General features: G+C 45.9%; 1 protein-coding gene across 3 annotated transcripts in view; it reads right to left on the minus strand.

The window, feature by feature from the left end:
* Window positions 1-21641, minus strand: part of RORA (RAR related orphan receptor A) — a 386718-nt gene that overhangs the window by 13299 nt on the left and 351778 nt on the right. For 2 of the 3 annotated variants that reach the window (XM_071568777.1, XM_071568778.1), the window contains 3 exons: window positions 13154-13239; window positions 3605-3746; window positions 1511-1906 (listed from right to left, as the gene is read on the minus strand). In XM_071568777.1, the coding sequence (XP_071424878.1) occupies window positions 1511-1906; window positions 3605-3746; window positions 13154-13239 (624 nt within the window). The remainder of the gene's footprint in view (window positions 1-1510; window positions 1907-3604; window positions 3747-13153; window positions 13240-21641) is intronic. The other variant, XM_071568779.1, reaches the window with a different exon arrangement.

Here is a 21641-nt window from a genome sequence, read left to right on the forward strand (position 1 = left end):
TTTTTTCTTACAAGTGTGCAGTTCAAACATTTGCTCTGGGCAGCAGCCCCTGCCAGCAGGATCCCTGTGCCCTTGCAGGACAGAGAAGGTGAAATATTCCCATGTTATTCCCAAGCCTCAGCCTCCCTTCCTTCTGGACTTATTTCAGCACACACCTAAATACTTTCATTGAACAGCCACACCTTCCTAAATTGAAACCTTCATGTGCAGACAAACATTCTTCAAGCATTGTTCAGTACTGCCAATGCTGGGCACCCAAATCATGCTGGGCAGGGTTTAAGTGCAAGCAGGAGGGAAAATAAAGGCAAGCAACATGACAAGCTTATTTTAGGCCAGTGTTCCAAACTCAAAACCTGGCCCACAAAGGAAAAGTCCTTTCCCTTTTTTTTTTTTCCTGTGGGTTTTTAGTAACTTCCACGAGAAAAATAGCAACCATTTGATTGAGACAAAGCTGGTAACATTGTCTTTACATGACCTTTTCTTCTCATTTTTACCAATCTGAAATTATTTGAACTCAAGCTAGACTCAATATTTTGGCTGTCAGGACAAGTTATACTGCAGAGAACAGCATTCTGCAATGTAAAGACATTAAAAAGTAAGCCTTCTTGTGCCTTACTCTGCAAAATTTCTCAAAAAGAACATAAACTACACAAAATTTTCATGTGAAATATCTGATTTTTCAAACTATTTTTTCTGTTTTTATAATAATTAGCAAAAATGTTGCTTAAACAAGCAAAATCAGTTTTAAATGTCTGACAGCTTATAGAAGTAATAGAATGGTGAAACCACTTGTCTAATGTCCTGTTCCACATTGTTTATAGCCAGTTCACACAGCAGGCTCTAGCTCCAGTCTCAGCTGTTGACAAGTCATAGCTGTGGAATTCAGCCCTAGTGTAATAATTAAGGGAAGACTTTAAAGTAAAACATGCTAATTAATGTGTTTGTTATAAGGCTTTTAGAGAAATTATGAAAACTTGATGCATTCAGAAACTTTCTTCAGTATCTGGGGCCAGATTCTCTTCAATCAGTGGCAAGGAGAAGTGCCCTCAGATTAGCCTGAGGTGCTTTGGTTTCGAATTTCCCAGGTAAAGAGCAGAGGAAAATCAGCCTCATCACTTTTTGTTAGAAACAGAGTATTGAGGTAATGAAAAAGGAGACAAAATGTTGAAAAATAATCTGACAAAAAAGAAATACCCTGTCTGTTTGCTCAGCACTAAAAATCAGCTTGTTAATCAGTATTCAAAGGGCTCTGCTGCAAGGACTGAAAGCAAAAGCAACACTGCTGGAGCTGATCAGCCCCAGGCTGCTGGGATTCTTAGTCCAGAGAGGTAACTTGTTCCCTGTGTAGCCCAAGATGAGGGCACTGTGCACGTCCCAGCAGAATGCCCACCCAACCCACGCTCCCAGCTCTCCTGAAGCAGCATTCTCACTACCACCTGGCTAAATGTGCCACTTTAATCCAAAGGGTACTGTTAAGACAATGACAATGGAAGCTTTTCTCTCTCATTACCTAATTCTGCCATGGACACAGTTGGAGAGGTCTCCCCATTTGTAAAAGAACAATAAGGGAAGAAGCCCGATGCTGGTGTGTAGTCACATATTGGTTCTGGTTTGATTCCATTAATATCAAGCCCCGACTGATCTGGAGAAGGCTGTATGTCTAAGTAGAAGCTGCTAACTGCAGAGTCTGCTTTGCTACCTTCAGGGGTATGCCCATCAATGTAATTACTGAGGTCGTCATGCAGCTCTGTTAAGCCGTTGGAGGTGATATTGTAGGTTGGGGTGAGCGGCTCTGCCTCCCCGGGCTGCTGCTGGTGGTCGCGCTGCTGCTGCTGCAGGCGGTGCTTCTGCACCTCGGCGTACAGGCTGTCCCGCTGCTTCTTGGACATTCGACCAAACTTTACAGCTGAAACACAGACACACAACAGGTTACACCTCTGCACACACACTGCTGGCTTGGAATCCTCTTGAGGCTTTAAACACTACGTGCAAGGGCACAAAACCCCAATGGGCAGGAGGGACAGACCTAACGATCGCTTCTGTCATGGCAGGGACACATCTGATCTTCAACAGACCCTCGTAACATGCACCTGAAAGGGACTATTGAAATCACTTGTCTAGCTTAACTCATTAACCTTCCACTTCTGTACCAAAAAGATTTTCTCTTGCATGTCCAACAACGTTGACAGAGACATCTCTTCAGCATTCAAATCCTACCTGGAAAAGTAAAAGTGAAAACAGAACACACCGGCCCAAAATGAACTGTCCAGTTCCTACAGCTGCACATTCACACCCCGGAGGGAACCTAAAACTGGGGGCCAACACGTGGGGTCTCTCACAGCACATCAATAGCAAGCTTTACTGGGACTAAAGCACATGGGGAGAATCACCAAACCTGCCTCCAGCACCACGTGACAAGCAAAAGTGTTTACCAGGTGAGCAATTGTTAAACCCCTGTGTGTGTGCACAGACCTCTCTCCACAAAATTACTCCTGCTTTGAGAAGCATCAGCTGTGAGCCAGCAGCAACTGGTCTGCAGCATCCAGGGAATTCCTCAGGATGCAGGATGTGACTGTGGGGACCTGTGTAGCTGTAAAAGCCTCATCCTTTAGACAGGTGACTGCTGCCTTCTGCTTTTCCACAGGAAGGCAACCACACTGGAGGAACTAGTCATACATGATCAACTGTTTCAGGTTTTCAGTCTCATGCCCAAGGAAAAAATTAAGACCATGTCTTAAATCTCCTCGGTGGGGCCTCCTGTACCCAGAGTAGTGTGTGTGTGTGTTTGTGGGACAGGCAGTGCTGCTGTTCCTGTGACAGGGGAACACATTGAGTCACATCTTCACGCTGGGTAAGGGGTGGCAGCTTTGGCACCTCTGTGGGGGAGGGTGCCAGGATCACAGAGCCAGCTCTGCCCGAGTTACATAAGTGGCCGTTTTACAGAGCTGGCCTTTTGTCACCACTCCAGCTGTAGTTCTGTATCAACACCACTGGAACACACTTTCTGCAGAATTCTACCTTTGAAAAGACACTGCATTATTTTGTCACCATTCCAGCTGTAGTTCTGTATTAACACCACTGGAACACACTTTCTGCAGAATTCTACCTTTGAAAAGACACTGCATTATTTTGTCACCACTCCAGCTGTAGTTCTGTATCAACACCACTGGAACACACTTTCTGCAGAATTCTACCTTTGAAAAGACACTGCATTGTTTAACTCTATGCATTTTTTTTTCATTATTCATGACACACACACAGAAGTTCTCTCAGTGTTCTGACCCACGCCCACACAGCAGTGCACTTGCAACCACAGCAGGTCACTTAAACTGGAACCAACACATGAAGTATTACCATCAGACTAAAAAACTGCATCTGCAAGAAGTGACCAGATGCAAAGCTCTGAACTGGGAACTGAAATAGATGAGTAAGAAGAAAAATAAACCCAAGAACTTAATATATATTGATGTATAAAAACATACAGCGTATAACATAGAAAAACATGAAGCAATATTTAAAAGTCACTTGATGATCTCAACTCTCAGCCTGGCTTGGAGTTCCCACACAGGACCCCAGAGCCTGCCTTACTCTGAGCAGAGCTTACCATCCCGAGACATCCCCACGGCAAGGCATTTCTGCAACCGGCAGTGCTGGCAGCGGTTCCGACTGGTCCTGTCGATCAGGCAGTTCTTCTGGCGGGGACACGAGTACGTGGCATTGCTCTGCTGACTCCTCCTGAAAAAGCCCTGGGGTGCAATTGCGAGATACAAGTCAAGAAGCTGTTAACTGGTGGGGCAAAGAAAGACTCTGAAAGGTGGCGTACCTAACAGAAAATGAAGGTCAAGTGCTCTATAGTCAACTAAAGGAAGTTAAGAGGGTTTTGTTGTTGGGGTTTTTTTTCTCTCCTAGAAACAAACAAAAAACAGTAACTAGCAAGAAACAGTTCATAAAAAAGTGTTATAACATGTAAAGGAAACACACGTTTATTCAGTGATGTTACAGATCCCGTATTACATATGGTACACCAGTTCTTTCCAAAAGAGATAAAACTAATTATAGACCTAGATTTCCTTGATTTTCTGTCCTTCCTGGATTGGCACAGATCTCCAAAATAGGCAGGATTCAACAGCTGCTCCCTGTTCTGCTCTGGAGTGGCAGTGGCAGGCTCTGACGTTCAGCCCCACCATGTCTTCGTGTGTTTAAAAATACACAGCACGAGGCTGAGCACTTTCTCTTATAAAGACCAATTTTTAAAAAGAATTTTATATACTCATGGAATAATTAAGGCTGGAAAAGACCTCTAAGATCATCGAGTTCAACCACTATCCTGGCAGCACTGTGCTCACATCCACACACCTTTCTGAACACCTCCAGAGACAGCGATTCCACCATTTCCATGGACAGCCAGTTCCAGTGTCTGACAACCCTTTCAGTGAAGTTTTTCCTGATAGCCACTTTAAACTTCTGACACAGCCTGAGGCTGTTCCCTCTCCTCCTGTCCCTGTTCCCTGGAGCACAGCCCGACCCTCCCAGGGCTCCCCCCTCCTGGCAGGGAGTTCAGAGTGAGAAGGTCTCCCCTGAGTCTCCTTTTCCCCAGGATGAGCCACCCCAACTCCCTCAGCTGCTCCAGACCCTTCTCCTCCCTGGACATGCTCCAGCCCTTCAGTGTCTTGTCTGAGGGTCCCAGAACTGCTCCCAGGGCTGGAGGTGCCCCAGCAGTGCCAGCACGGGGGTGGGCACTGCCCTGGGGCTGCTCTTTTGCGAGCTGGTTTGATGCTGACAGCCGAGGTTCTGTCCAACTCAGAGCAGGGTTCAGGCTCTTAAGGAGGGGGAGGCTAAAACATGTTTTCTGTATGATCTCCTTTCTGAGTAACCTCATCTCCAAAGGGAGCAGGGAGGTTACACACAGCTACAGCTTTATTGTCTCCAGCAGTGCTGCATGTCATTAACCACCATGCCAGCTGCTTGCTTTGAAGTCCACTCCATCCTTTTGCCACAGACTGCCCAAACATAAGCTGCTGTGTGTAATACCTACTTCACAAGGATTCTGCAAAGATGTAGTCATTCTAAAGAGGCACTTGAGATCACTGAGCACAGTATTTTAGTTTTACGTTGCCACATAATGGATTAATTAACAGTGCTGCAAAGAAAATAGTTCCTTGGAAAGGCTGGGCACCTTTTAATTAAAGCTGGACTTTTACCAAGGTTTTATTTACTCGAAGGCTGCACGCTGGAGTCCCTCAGCACGCTCTGTCCAGACACTGGGTGAGACAAACAAGAGCAAGGGCTCCTGGAGGACAATTCTCAAGTAAGAGACTTCCTAACAAACTCCTTGCAGACAGAAACCTGAGAAAACACCAAGACAAAGCCCCTGCTCCAGCTCAGGAGGAGGGCACCAGTCTGGGCTGATTATGCCCCTTTCATTAAAGTTTAACTGGAGAAACATGGAGTATTAAAAAACAAAAAGGAAATTGAAGAGGCTGTCTTTAATCTGCTTTCCTGTACATTATTTCTCACCCTTTTATTCTGGTCTTTGTTTCTGTTTGATTGAACTTTCAGCTGTTTTGCTCATGTTTGTCAATAGTGAGAGGATTGTCACAGACATTGAAAGTATTGCACATATTGAGCTCCCACTGAGTGCATTTCACCCTAAAGAAAACATGAAATACCACGGAAATTTCTACCACTCCAACAACACAGCTGATCCCTCTGCAGGAACCAACTCCTGGGTAAGTAGAGAGTTTCCCTTAGCTCTGTGAGCACCTTCAGTGGACACTGTCACTCAGGCAAGTGCAATGCCCTTCACCAGAAAAACAGGATTAGGGATGTGGTGACCAGTGACTGACTGATCAAGGCTCTGCATCAGCCCCTGAAAATCTCAGCTCTCCAAACACTTTTAGAGTTGCACTGAAAGACAGGCTCTGACAGGAACTGTGTGAACTCTCCTGCCACCACCAAGATCCTGAGAGTCAGCTTCATCAATATGTCCCAATAACCTCAAGGATCTACATGTTTTCCTTTAGCTGAGATATATGCTGAGTCTGAATTGCCAGTTTGGCATATTTCTCTTTATTAAGAATAGTCTTGTCAAGCTGAGGATTATTTTTAGAATTGTAATGGAGAAAATACTGGCCTTTTTCCTTTCCCAGATTCTCCCTAGAGACACAGCTGCTCAATACATTTTAGTGTACCATACATCAGCTAAGTTACAGCTTCGAGCTAAATTTTCAGTAGAGCAGAGTGCCTGAAACTGGGCCTTTAAAAGCACTTGCACTTCACAAACCAGAGACAGAGTGCTTTTAAAAACAAACCCTATGAAAGCATCAGCAGAAGCTAAAGAAAAAACCAAAAACAACCTTGCCACAAACTTCAGAAACTTATCTAAACTTGTGCAGAGCTCAGAAACAGATGTATCTGAGATTTGGGAGTGAACTGACAATGAAGTTCAACTGAGGGGTTTTTGCTCTCAGAGTTCTCCTTGATTGTTGTCATTTCCTTGTGAGTTTTCCAAGCTTTTGGTGGTCCTTGGGCTCTTGCACCACAGTAAGACACGGGGAGGAGCCCCTCTTACAGGAGCCTTCTGTAAGTAAATATAGCTGTTTCTAGGTTGTTTCTCCCCCCTTTATTAAAAGAAGAGAAGGAGAGACGCTCTGTTCTGTTGTTCTATTCCTCACTCTTGCCAGAGGCACGGAGTGGCTGTAATTTCCCCATCAGGAAGGAGGAGGAGGAGGAGGATGCATGCTTGGTACACGTGTATACATTGCAGCATTATGCAAGCCAGCCCGGGCCACATGCCTTTAATTGCATCCATGTTTACAGCCATTACTGCACGTGACCAGGCAGGGCAGACCCCTCCTATTAACACAGAAACAAAACCATTGCTGCACTGAGAAACTGCTGGTGTTACACCCCTCTGGCCCCCAGCACAGCCAGAACCAAGTCCAGGTCCTGAGTGCCCAGAGAGAGCCCTCTGGGATGTCAGGACACACATCCAGCTCATGTCCTGAGTGCCCAGAGCCCCCTGTGATGTCAGCACAGACATCCAGCTCCAGGCCCTGAGTGCCCAGAGCCCTGTGATGTCAGGACACACATCCAGCTCATGTCCTGAGTGCCCAGAGCCCTGTGATGTCAGGACACACATCCAGCTCATGTCCTGAGTGCCCAGAGCCCTCTGTGATGTCAGAACAGACATCCAGCTCAGATCCTGAGTGCCCAGAGCCCTCTGTGATGTCAGAACAGACATCCAGCTCAGATCCTGAGTGTCCGGAGCCCTCTGTGATGTCAGAACAGACATCCAGCTCAGATCCTGAGTGCCCAGAGCCCTCTGTGATGTCAGCACACACATCCAGCTCAGGTCCTGAGTGCCCAGAGCCCTCTGTGATGTCAGGACACACATCCAGCTCAGGTCCTGAGTGCCCAGAGCCCTGTGATGTCAGCACAGACATCCAGCTCCAGGTCCTGAGTGCCCAGAGCCCCTGTGATGTCAGCACAGACATCCAGCTCCAGGTCCTGAGTGCCCAGAGCCCCTGTGATGTCAGCACACACATCCAGCTCAGGTCCTGAGTGCCCAGAGCCCTCTGTGATGTCAGGACAGACATCCAGCTCAGGTCCTGAGTGCCCAGAGCCCTCTGTGATGTCAGCACAGACATCCAGCTCAGGTCCTGAGTGCCCAGAGCCCTGTGATGTCAGGACACACATCCAGCTCAGGTCCTGAGTGCCCAGAGCCCTCTGTGATGTCAGGACACACATCCAGCTCAGGTCCTGAGTGCCCAGAGCCCTCTGTGATGTCAGGACAGACATCCAGCTCAGGTCCTGAGTGCCCAGAGCCCCTGTGATGTCAGCACAGACATCCAGCTCCAAGCTCAGGTCCTGAGTGTCCGGAGCCCTCTGTGATGTCAGGACACACATCCAGTTCAGCCCCTGAGTGCCCAGAGCCCCCTGTGATGTCAGCACAGACATCCAGCTCAGGCCCTGAGTGCCCAGAGCCCTCTGTGATGTCAGAACAGACATCCAGCTCCAAGCTCAGGTCCTGAGTGCCCGGAGCCCTCTGTGATGTCAGGACACACATCCAGCTCAGATCCTGAGTGCCCAGAGCCCTGTGATGTCAGCACAGACATCCAGCTCCAGTCTGAAGCTCTGCATGTCTCCCTCTTTATGCAGATGCATTAACGTGGTGCCAGAAGAAGAGCAGAGCAGATTACAAGCCATGGCTTCCTTTCAGACTCCTATTTATATACCACACAATATAGGGGTTTTCATACACTGCCAAGAAATCAGGTTGGGGGAAAAAAAAACCAAACCAGGCGCAAGAACTTTTCATCTGCAAGTCAGTCTGAAAAACAACTTGTTAAAAAAGAACTTTGAAATGTAAATAGCAGTTTTTGCAAAGTCTATTAATAGTCTGAGTAACTTGAGGCTGGTGCCTGAGCTGCTCCTCAGCAGCCGTGCCCCCCTGGCACCGCTCGGGCTCCTCGGCACCGGCTCCGGCTGCAACACTCAGCTCATGTTTGGGCTTTTGACAAATTTTCATTTAATGAATTGATTCCTACAGTTCATTAACATACCCACTTCCACTTCTGTATACACATATGTCTTAATTAGCTGCTCATTGGCTGTTTAATTACAAGAAAACAGCTGACAGCTGCCTTGCTGCATCCTAATGGCAGACGTTTTGGAGTGACTGTGTGCAAGGCTGTGACAACAAAGGCTTATTCATAATCCCATGATTTATGGCTAATACTTAAAGACTTCCACGTATCATTAAGTTTTGCAATATTCTAAGCAATTAACAATTACTTGGGGGAGAGGGGGTGTCATTCTTTTACTGGTTTCCAAAGCAAACCACCACAGATTTCCTCCAAAGAAGCGTCAGAAAAATACACTGCAATGTGACAGACAGGTGATCATTCCAATGGGATTTTTAACCCTTTTATGACAACGAGCACATATTTTAGTTGTAAAGGGCTGAGAGTGCTGAGACAATACCATGTAATAAACTATGTAAATAAAATATTTAATCACAAAATTAAAGAGCAAAAATGTTCAGTTTTAACCAAGTAATAAAGACAGGAGCGAACTTGTGTTTATCACCAAATGGAAGTAACACAAGATGGGCAGGGACAGCACACCAGGGCTTGTTTTCTGAAGTGATCAGTGTGGATGTTCTTTGCATTTACAGCAAACAAGATCATTTTAGGTCTTCGAAGACACAAGAGACAAAAGCCAGTACTGATAAACCTTTGGAAGCACAAGAAATGCCCCAAATTGCCCTGCACAGGTGGCTCTGTATGACCAACTGTGTACAGGCAAGTACAGTCAAGAGGGATCACACTACTGCATTTGTGGGTCAGCTGGCCATGAATTAACACTACTGGCAGCAAAAGCAAGTAACTGCATCAGGAAATTAAATGAGATTACACAGTTCATTGACAAAAAAGTTCAGTTCAAACTAAATTCTTTGCTATGTCCTTTGAAACATTCAGGTATTTTCTGATGGAACTGGGTTCAACTTTCAGATATGAGAAAAGAATATCGATGTGTACAAACCACTCTCCTTTCCCAGCATGGTCCCTCCTACAGAATACAAGGTAGTTAATGGGTTCCCACCCCTGAGGGTTGAGGAGGTGCTCCACACAGATGCCAGGGTTTTCAGCAGAGCTCCTACAATAGTCATATTCCCAGTCTTACACAGGAGAATAAACTCCTATTCCTGAGCTGGGGCACAGTCTCGGTGGCATTTCTCATTCCTGCTTCTGACCTTATATAATTAAGCTCATCTTCCTTTCCCCCATTAGATGTTGTATGCTGGATATCAGCAGTTGTCAGATTGAAAAAGAACCCTCTTTTTTAAAATTATCTATAATAAGACACAGGAGCCCTCCTGAATAAAGTGTAAAACACAGCCTGGCTAAAAAAAATAATTTTTCACTTGTAAGGAGAAGAGGAGAAGTGTTAAATTTTATTCTTGTGAAGGCAAATTCAAATTCAGCTAAATGGGCTAATGGGTTGGGAGTACAAAACACTGCCAGTAACTTCAGAAAACCAGCCAGCAACACCATAGCAAGGTAGGAAATGAAAACTTCTCAAGAAACACTAACGGGTTGCATTACAAATCTTCAGTTCTAGTTATGGGAAATGCAATGGAACAACAAAAATTGGTCAGGAAACTTTCAATTCTGAAATCCAAGGGTTGCCAACGGGATCAGTGACAGTCAGTTTGATAGAGCTGGTCTGTGATTTCATCTGTGATACAGATGAGATCTGCAAAGCAGGTCTTTGCAACCAAAACTTGACTTTAGGTTTTAAATAAATTACATTTCTGGTGGTCATTAGTATTTGCACAGTAACATTTAAGTCAATATTGTTTTTAAGTAACATTAAAGTTCAGGGCAAAGTGGAGAGAAAACCAGTAAGAGCTGAGAACACCCCACGCTGGTGCTGCTGCTGCCTGTAGGTGACTCTTGCCAGGCTTGGCCGGAGAGGGCAGGGGCACATCTGCTCCCTCTGCCAGCCCAGGCCCTGGTCCTGCCTCCTGCTGCTCATGGATGGTCTGCAGCACCTGTGCACAACCTCAGCACCTCCCCTGGGGCTGTGGGGGCAGGACCTTGGCCCCAGCACTGGGAGCACGGGACTGGGAAGCAGGTCCTTGCAGCCAAGTGCTTCTCACAAAGGAGGGTTTAGCAGAACATGAAGAGCAGTGTAAGCATGCTCCAACCTGCAGCACTCACAGCCACAGAAAAGCTGGGAAAAAACCCATTCCAACACACACCTGGCTCCCCTGGCACAAGCCAAGCTATGCCAACCTTTCCACCAGCCAAAATAGTTCTGCTGGGTGAGACTTTGTTGACATTTCTGTGGAAAAGTGTAGCACAAACAGAACCCATTAGCCACAGCAGGGCATTTTAAATGCTGTTTAGGTCACGATCATTTCAACTCTGGCTGTGACTTGTGCCCCCTAACACTGCCCTGTCTGTCACTACTGGCAGGTCACCTGGGCTCTGGCATTAAGGAAGGGTGAGCTTCAGAGTTACTTCTCTGCTGAAAGGAAAATAACAGTTAACAAAGTTGATATTCATTGGCTTTACAATTCTGCCTGAAATTGTATGGCTACAAAGCTTTATTCTGCTCCCCCAAGAGGAGAAAATGCCAAACTCATCCATTGGGCCACTGTCTGACCATGCCCTGCTTTTCAGGTTCAGATGGGTTTCAGTGTGCTGAGCATACCTGCCTGCTTGCCCTTCCTTCTGCCCTTCCCACCAGCTGACCATTCTGGTGGGTTCTCAGCAGCAGACCAAACATTGCAGAGAGCTCCCAGAGAACTCAATTTATGATTCTGTAACTCGATTTATTCAGCAACTCAAAGGAAATCCATTTGTTCTGAAGCATAAGGAGCTGCACACACATTTCTCACTATCAGGCAAGCATCTGTTGTTCTGACTGCTGGAGGTGCACAAAGGACCTTCCTCCTAATGACTCACATTTGCATTTATTCCTGGGAAGGGGGAATGCTCCATGGATACCCACCCCACACCTGCAGTGCTCAGGGCCCACCAGCTCTGTACTCCCCAAGGGGAGTGTGGCATGGGGGCTGCTCCCCTCCTGCACAGCTGTCCTGCTGCTGCTGGGGGGGCTTTGCTCACTCTCAGAACCCAGGACAAGGCAAGGCCAAAGAGCTGCATGAGCACAACACAAAGGGTATCAGTGCTGGCAGCTCCCCCTTCCTTCAGCAGCCCCTCCTGCCCTGCAACAACCCAAGGAGAAGGTCCAGCCCATCAGCACCACACCAACCTGGGTCTGTGTGCCAGGATGTCAGTCAGGGAACTCCAGGCAGCCCATCAGCAGGTTGGTCCCAGACCACTGATGGGTTAAAGAGGTCTCAGACCTTGAACACAACTTGATCTCCTTTGACAAGACAGTCATACAGCAGAATTCTCCCTGCAAACGTCTGCCACTTCCCACAGCTGACATTTGGTAAAGGCTGCTCAACCACACAGAGCTGAAAAAGTCACCACTTTGTTATCAATGCCTTTTCCATGCATTTCTGGCATTTTCCACTCACAAAGGGCAGAAGGTGCTCTTCCTGTATCATTCCAAGATTCTTAGATACCTTTTTTCCCTTCCTTCTCACCAACACTTCCATGAGACTGAGAGAATGCATTAATGAAAAGACAAAAATCTTTGCTGGAAAACCACAAAAGAAATCTTTATAATGTGAATGCAAGGAAGTTACTTTTTGAAGATGGGCTGTAGTATCAAACATGTCAGGAGAGCAGGCTAAAAACTGTCATAAATTCTTCACACCTGGAGTGTAGATTAACAGGAGCAAACCTACCAGCATGGGATTGCAACATGTACATACGTGAAGAAAGCAACAAGCTGGAGCATGGCTGTGCACACTGTGCCACCCCAAGCCAGTGCTCTCACTCAGCACTGGGGATCAAAAGCACTGATCAGCTGCACTCCATCTTGCCTGCTGTGGGCACTGTCCAGTTTAACTCCTGGTTGTGACAGATCCTTGTTCACTGGAGTGACCAAAGGTACAGCTCCAGGAAACAATTCAGAGCCTCAACCTCACACAGCAGTGGCTGTATTGCAAGGAACAGGCTCTGCTCCCAGCAGGACCTGAGCATGCTGGACACAAGAGGCTTTGCTGCTTGAGAAACACCCTCCCTGCCAACCAGGATGGTTGTTACTGCAGCAGAGCACAAAAGAAACCAGAGAGGGTGGAGAGCTCTCACCTATTTCCACACAGCTTCATAGCAAGCTACAAAGCAAAACCAGAGAGAGACTGGCAAGAAAGCCAAACCCCCTCAGCTGAATCCACTGCACAGGCTCTTGCTGGGCTGCCTGAGGCAGATCATCCTTCTATAGCCCTTCTGCTGACTCAGAGAAAGGCAGTTTGCAGCACACACAGCACAGCTGTGAGAGTTTCAGGATTGTCCTGGAATCCATGGAGGGCAGGTGTGTGACCAGAAGTGTCCTATTTAAAACCCAAATACAACCAATACTTCAGAATCCCCAACAATTTTATATTCTTTGAAATGGAACCCACGGATCCTCCTTAGGCCCAATGCTTGCTCTTTAAAAAAGGAAGGAAAATAATCACTATCAAAAGGCTAAGTGCTGTTTTCAGACTTAATATTTAGAAGCTTACCTTGCAGCCTTCACATGTAATGACACCATAATGGATTCCTGATGATTTGTCTCCACAGATCTTGCATGGAATAATTTCAATTTGAGCTGCAACAGAAGCACGCAACCAGTTAATTACATTTTCTTTTAAACACCTTATAACAGCATTCCCTGATCAGCATTTGTACAGTGAAAACTAATAACCTGCTAAACATTATACTGCATTAACTATTCATTGCTGAACTGCAAGGATCCCCTAGAGCTTTGGACTAAATTATGGCTGCTTGTTATATAATAGCTTTTGGGTTATTAAAATGGGTCATTTGAGAAGGTGTTTAAGAGCCCACAAGAAGGCCAGAATCAGCATTTCAAAGCCAAAAAGAGTAGGAGAGTTCATATTTTGGCCAAAGAGCTAAGATGACACTAACAAGGTTTCTTCCAGTGGTATCCATGTGAGACCATAACAGGTGATTTTAAAGTTTGCTCTGTCTGGAATCAAACACCTCACTTGTCCCACAGGGGCCACCCCTGTGCCACCCAACTCACAGGGCAGCCCTGAAGGGGAGGGACAAGGCCATGAACAACTGCATTTTGCACAAAAAAACCCCAAACTGTTGTATCTGAATTGAAAGGAATTTCTCAGTTTGTATTTGGGTATTCTTGACCACAGACCAAACGAGGGAGGCAAACACAGCAGTGCTCCAGTCAATGTACCGACCCCAAAGGAGTCGGTGCAGTCTGGAAAATGCTGTGCAGGGGTCAGGTAGGAAAGCCCTCAATTTTACAATTGAAACTCATAACTATAAACACACCTATTGAATATCATTTAGTGTGTGACTATCTCTACATCAGACACCTTCCCATGTGACCCCCTGGCTGCAGAAGGGACTCCTGCACGCTCAGGAATGCCCCTCTCTGGGAGTTGTGTTGGTGGCAACTCTGCCTGACCAGGGCTGTGCTAAGGCACTGCTTTGCTGTAGCCCACACCAGCAGCCCCCCTTTCATGCACTCTGGATGTGCTCCCAAACACCCCACACCCAGCAGGCAGAGAAGGGGGGACCCCACAGGAGCACTTGTCCTGCTGCTGTGGTCTCAGGGTCAGGCTGCACCAGTTCCCAGCCAGCTCAGTGCAGTCCAAACACAACCCTTGCTGTGTCTGCAGCTGTGACACATGAGCAGGGGCTGTTCATCCCCGGGAGGGACTCACATCCACTCCCAACCTGCCTGACTGCTTAACAGAGCTTCTGTTTCATCCAGTTTATGGCTATCCAGACAGTGACAACACATAAAATCCCATCTAATGCTGCTGTCTCACAGTGCAACAGCTTAACTTCTGTTGTACTCAACACTGTTTTCCAAAAGTCATGAGCACTTCTAAAAACACTGCATTTTACATGCCATTAAACCCCTGAGTGGCTGCTGATTATTCAACAAGAATCACCTTGCAGTGGTTCTGTGTGCTCCATTTCACTGCAGCCCAGCACAGCTCAGGATCTGGCCCAAACCATGAAGTAATTATGAAGCAGAAGACCAGATGATTTGTACCATAGCACTGACTGTGCTGAAATACTCCTAAAACATTCTGCAGGTGACATCAAGTGCAATGGTGGGGGCAGCTGAGTAGCACCCAAATGGCACCTTATTTGCTCCCAGGAACAAATGCTCTGCTGGGGAAAGCAGTGCCCAACAGCTCTGGACTACACTGCAGTTCTACTGCAGCTTTCAAGGGATTTTCATACAGCAGGACACCACTTGGACCTGGCTCCCACTCCAAGGACTTTTGTATTCTTGATCTTTAATCCCTCACCTTCCTTGCAGCAACAAAATGACAGGTGAAATCAAAAGGTCTGGTTAGGACACTTAAGGAAGGAAATGCTTCTTCCCCAAAATGGTTTTAATTACTTTTCTCTCAGCTAACACAACGGAGCAGGAAGTGAACTAATAAAAGGGAAAAATAATGTGTGTGCTGTTTCATTAATGTGTTACATAAATTATTTTTACTGGAGCATCGTATGTTTACGAACAAAGCTTGGAGCAGAAAGGGCAGCACAACCCCCCCTTCACATCCACACACTGAGGAACAGACTGAAGCTCAGAGAAGCTGAGAGTTTCTATCATGTGCAGCTCAAATTCAGAGAGCAATCCTGTGGGCAAATTCCAGAATAGCTCTACCAAATCCCAGCTGGGCCTTTCCAACCCAGGATTATTTTCCTGCTGTGCTGCAGTGAATCAGCAGCTTCTGCAGCTCCTTGGCCAGGGCAGTGACAAGGCTCATCTCCACATGGCAATGGCATTTTCACATTTGACTTTTATGGACATAATCACTGCCTTATTTTGAATAGGTATGATATAATTGGCTGGAGTTTATCTGCCATCTCCAGCACGTTGGTTAAGTCTCCCGTGAAGCCTGTCTGTGCAATCCCTGCTTCTGAAGCACCAGGACATTCACAGGGTTTCTGAAGGAATGCAGCGTGCCTTCAAAGGGGTGGCCTAAAGCTAGGTTAGTAATAGTCTAAAAGGTGCCATAATTAGTCCCAAATGCATTTTCCAGGGTGGAAGAGAATCTCCACAGGCTCCAGCTGTGCCAGCGTTTGCCCACCCCCGTTTGTATGAGCAATGGCCTCCAATAATCAGGCACAGCTTCAAAATTCCAGATTTCCTCAAATTTCCATCAAGATACTTCCTTTCAATTAGGCACACAGCACTTAAAACTCCAGCTTCCTGCCTCACCCTGAGGTCCAGGACAGTGGGATGGATCTGGGAAGAGTAAGTGGCTCGGGACTGCCACAACCAATTGTAGTACAAATTAATGCACTGAGAGATCAGATCAATTACTGCTCCACGTGGTGCCTTTGCAAATCAACTCATTGAAATGGAACCCCTGTCACGTTCATACACTTTCCACAGAGCATGAAAGGACTTAAGATACTTTAAACTTACTAAATGCAAATTGCCTGTGCCAAGATTATGCATTTTTTCTTACCAGGGTGAAAATATTTTCCCCACTTTTAACTTTGACATGCAAATATGTACTTGCTAAAACCTTGTTCTTATGCAAACAAGGCAGGTGGGAAATATTTTTACATGTCAAGAATATGTTCCGACTTGGTTTCTCACATTCCCAGAGTTACTTCAAGCTTCCTACTGTGCTCAAATTAATTGTACCTGTTCTCTGCTTACATTTATTTATATGGTATATTTTCCAAGATTACATAAAATACTCTAATTCATGCTTTAGACTAGAATTAGCCTAAATTACAGTTTACAATTTCTGTCTCCTGGGGTGGTGCTCAGGCTGATTCTGGTTCATGCATGAGCAAATTATTTCTTAAATATGAATTGCAGAAAAAAATAAACTCTTGTGGTTGCTTAGAAACCGCCACAGATACCCAGGTGACAGATGTAGTTTGTGCTCCCAGATTAAAGGCCTAAGACTCTTTCACACCCTGAAATAACAGTGCTCCAGAACACTACAAGGATGTCCTGTGCCAAAGGCAGCAGTGAGGAGGAATAAAAGCCCAAACAAACCACCAAGAGCAACAAATGACAGCTCGAGCTCTGAGCCCCACTGCAAGCACTGAACAAGCTGCTACAGAAATGGCTCTGGAGAGAAAGAAGGGACCATTCAAGGGCTGGAGGCAGCAGTCCCTACAAACTGCTGTCAAACCAGCTCATGCCCCAGGAAAGGGCCCCTGACATCCACCAGCACCTCTCAGTTTATGTGCCTTAACTTGGAGCTATTCCTATCACCAGACTGTCTGCAACTTTCCTTCTGTACAGTCACATGATCTTCATTTGACAGCAGGAAAAGGGAGTGTGGACTCAAAATCAGACAGAACAGCAACCTGAGCCCAAGAATTACAGGCAAAAAACCCTTGTGTTTTCCCCCCTGAATGTTTCTTCTTCCTCCATGCGCTGTGTCTTCACATGGCCATTGTCAGAAGCACCTCTGCTATGCCCAAAGAACCCAACTGGCTCCACATAATTCCTCAGGAATGTGCCTACCACACAACCAGAGACAGCACTAAATGACATCTTTTTTTGGCACCTCAAACAGAGGAATATGCCTTATTCCCTCCTACTCCAGGGCAGGTTGTTCCCCCTACCTGGAACAGTCTCACTGGCTGTGCCTGCCTTTTTCGAGCTCCCTCCCCAACCAAACCCTCCAGACAGCCTCTCCCTTTTTGTTCATTCCCACATCATGAAATGTTGCTTTATTCCTTGTCCAGTTTGAGCAGGATAGAAGGAAGAAAATCTAATTCTGTGTTTGTAAGGGAATGCTCTGCATGAGCTCATGGTTATCTTTAATTTCTTGCTTTCTGCCTTACTGGGCAGACTCAACTCAGGGCTGTGCAGCCAAGTAAACCAGAGGGCATCTTTCTCCCCAGTCCTGGCATTTAAACAGAAACACACTGAGCCCCAACACAGGAAAGTGACTTGCCAGTCCACCCCAAAGAATGCATTTTTCAGAAGAAAAAATTATTTGCCAAAACTAGAAATTTTTTCCTCCCCATTGATGTATCTCAATGAATGTTTGTTTCTGGTGAATTAATTGTTTTGGGGCAGAAAAAGGATTTTTCTGTTCCTGCTTTCACGTTGTTATTTTTAAATTCTACATGCACATAAATAACATTTTTTTTCCCAATTCCCAACAGGTATGAAACCTCAGATTTGTATCCTGGGCTCTTCAGTGGATGCAAAAATTGGTCCCATTCCTGCCTTTTAGGGGTGGTTCACCTCTTTGACTGATCTTGAAAGTCGGGTAATTAACTGAAGTTAATTGTCTTGTTTGTTTCAAGAGTGATGAGGAAGGGAGGAAGAAAGAAAGAGGAAAGGAAGGGAGGAAGAGAAAGCAAGAAGGGAAAAGGGCATGATTCATCTTATTCAAGACGAGCAAAATGAACCTCTGAATGGAGATGCCTCCTCTTCACTCAACAGTGAAGAAATTTAATAATACCTCAATTACAAGCCTGACTTTTAGAAGGTGAAAGTCAGGTGAATCTGTCTCTTACTATATCTGAATTAAAAAATTAGCATTTTCTGGCAAGGCAAACCTGTGTAGGAAGTGTTTCCTTCCCCCACAGTGCATGGGGTCCCAACTGCCTGTGTGCACCCTGAGCAGTTCCCTGTCACAGCTCCCAGGGCTCAGGAATTCCAGGCACACACCTTCCTTTTTCACTCAGTAAAGATGGACTCGAGCACAGATGGGTTTGTCTGCCAGACTGGTCTCTATTCCTTAAAACCTCTGTGGGCTCTGCACATCCTTCTGGGATCCAGGGCTTTCCTAAAGCATCCTAAGCTGCCAGGGCTGCTGGCTGAGCTGAGGGCAGGCCTGGGGGCTGGACATGGGGCACACACAGCAGCCAGGGCTGCAGCTGGCACCTCCCGGGGCTGGGGCACTGCTTGGGAAGTCATCCCTTCCCTGACTGCAGCAAAGGCTCCAGTTCCTTTCCCCGAACGCGGCTCAGCTGTCCCCACCTCTCTGGGTGTGCACAGCTCTGCAGCTACTGCAGCAGAAGGGCTTGGAAATAGGTACGATACACACACAAATGGGGCCAACCTGCTTCTGAAGGGCTGCAGTTTGTGCCAGACATCCCTGCTAGTGCTGTTTGTGAGTGTATTGATTAAATTAGGAGACATGCATATTCAGTGACATCTTCATACATATTCATTGCCTCAAACAAGGGGACTGCATGTAATGTGGTATTTAAAGCAACATGATATCTGATCACAAACTGAATTAACAAGGAATGATTTTACTATATAATATTCTAATCTTCCTGCATTTTCAGCTTCATTACCTAAATAATTTGCTCTGTCATGTACCCGAAGTAATTTGAGCTGGCTGCAAATTACTCGCCTGCGAACACCTGCAGCTCCCAAAGGCTGCAGTTCCACCGAGCCCAGCGCTGGTGGCAGCACAGCCCTGCCCACCCTGCTCCTGTGGCCACCAAGTGACCATCTGGCCACTCACAGACACCAAATCCTGACACAACGTGTGCTCCTGAGCACCACAGCTGGATGGGAGACAGCCCAGGCATTTTTAGAACACCCAGTAAGTGTTTAGAGCAAGAGCTGTGGAATTTACCTGCCCACTCCTTGTGAAAAGGTGTGTTCATCATATCTATCTATCTATCTATCTATCTATCTATCTATCTATCTATCTATCTATCTATCTATCTATCTATCTATCCATCCATCCATCCATCCATCCATCCCCCACCACTGGCCATGAGAGCCCTGCTGGGGGCTGCAGGGACAGACCTGGCAACAAGCAGATCCAGAGAACTACCCAAGCCCAGTATCCTGGAGATTTGTGTCTCACAGATGGATTTTTTGGGGTGCAGTAAGGTTGAAATTCCTGCAGAAGCCTTCCCAGCACATGAGACATTCCTTGTGTCCTCCTGTGGATTACAGACTCTCCTATAGCTGAGCTCAGCTGTGCAGAGTCCCTCAGGGAGAGTATCAGATGGGGAACTTTCTGGGTATGTTTTTTGATTTTCACATCTTTGGAACTGCTGATGGTCTGGAGATACTTTGGAAAAGAAGAGGATTGGGGTGATGGGCAGAAAACCAGAAAAACACAAACAACCTCTCCAAGCCTGGCTTCCTTAGGAAATCACACTGGTAATAAAATAAAATAAATACTGGGGTTATACTGGTACAAATCCTTTGAAGTCTGTGGGTGTGATGGGTGGAGTAGAAATGCACAGGGCCACCAAAGTATTAATTAGAAGTAAAGTATGAGCAACACCTCAAAGGCACAGGGCAGAAATGCTGCAACGCCACGACAAGCACAGCTGGATCCTCAGCACTCACCTGGCAGTGTCCACCCAAAGCTGCAGACATTCCACCCCAAAGGGGGCTAAAGGAGACCCAGGGAGCAGCTCAGCACCACCCGAGTGCCCCTCAGGCCTGCAAGGCTGACTTTTAGTGACTAATCTCAATCCTTTCAACCTCTGTTACTGATTTGGGCACATCACAGGGAGCGCTGCAGTAGGAGCTCTTATTCTCATGCCAGGATCACTGAATTGAGAGTTAGAGTTTTAATTCAAGGCAAGAAATTTTACTGGCACAAGTTGTAATTTGAAGAGCTAAAGCTTTACTATTGCATCAAGCACTGGCTTCAACATAGAAGAGTACCCAGTGAGAGAAGGCAGGATGGAAAATGGTTTGAGTTCTCTAACAGGCAAAACTCTTCTAGTGAAGCTGTTGTGGTGAGGTCTCTGTGTTTTTAATGTTATATTCAAATAGAAAATTACTGAAAAACTGGGATATCATTATATCATCATAATAGTCTTTAAATGAAAACCAAGACCCAACACAAACAATTCAGGATTTTTGCAAGTGTTTACGAACACAAACGAGCTCTAAATTGAGTCAGGGTTTTTAGAGGAACTCAGAGAGATGATGTTTGCTCTCCCTCAATCACATGTACAACACTACATGACTTGAATTTCCTTCTGTATAATAGACTTACATCTCTCCACTATCTTTGCTTTCTCCATCCACAAATAGTCTCATTCTGCTGCATCCAGACCTGTTCTATTGTCCAGGAGCACAGAAGAGCATCTTTGGAGACTCAATCCCTTGTTACATCCAGGGCACACAAATACCCTCCCACTTTGTGAAACACAGGGAGTTCCAAAAGCTCCAGCTTTGCTACTACTTTCATGAATTTAAATCAAACACAAATAATGAAGATGGCTGAAAATACACACCAGGAGATGGACACTGTAACAACTTCTTTGGAGAAGGAGTTAAACCCCAGAAAAACCAAAGCACCAAGTCTGAACACAAATTCTGGGGTTTTTCTGGCAGAGGAGATCCCCTCAGTAGCACAACACTCAGGCACACAACACCACACAGGAACCAAACTGAGTGGCAAAGAACAAGAACTGGGAAAGAACTAAGGGAAAAGTGTTGCTATGCAATGTCCTTGCACTTCAAAACCAAAGCATTTGAAGAACAGTTGGATAATTTCCACATGGTGAGACCAACTTCCAAATTTCATAAAACACTGTTTTTTTCTGTAACATTTTGACTTTTCACTTTCCTGGTGGCTTATTAATAAGCATTTAACTATTTCATTTCCTCCTTCTTCTCTGGCTGAAAATTAGCAGTTCTATAACGAACACAGCTTGGAGAATGATTAATTTGACTTGGCTAAATGGAATTCTTGTTAAATAAAGCAATTCAGAAAAAGTTTCTCACAAGAAAACACACTGACACTGCAATCATGTGATTTCCTAATGAAATATAATACAGTTTTAATCAAAGCCCTGAACTGCAAGTCAAGAAATAGATACTATGAATACCATAATCCTCACCAGTGCTGATATGCTGTGAGAAGGGGATGGTGGCTGCTGTCTCATTTTCTCTATCTATATAAGCAGGATAATCATTCTTTATCTCCACCTCTACCTACAGCTACCTCAGATGGCTGGTACTCACTGCCAAACCTTGGGGTTTGTTCTTCTGACCCCAGGGAGCAGCGAGGAGACCTCCAG

Source organism: Pithys albifrons, chromosome 13 (genome assembly GCF_047495875.1).
Source record: "Pithys albifrons albifrons isolate INPA30051 chromosome 13, PitAlb_v1, whole genome shotgun sequence".
Taxonomy (NCBI): Eukaryota; Metazoa; Chordata; class Aves; order Passeriformes; family Thamnophilidae; genus Pithys; species Pithys albifrons.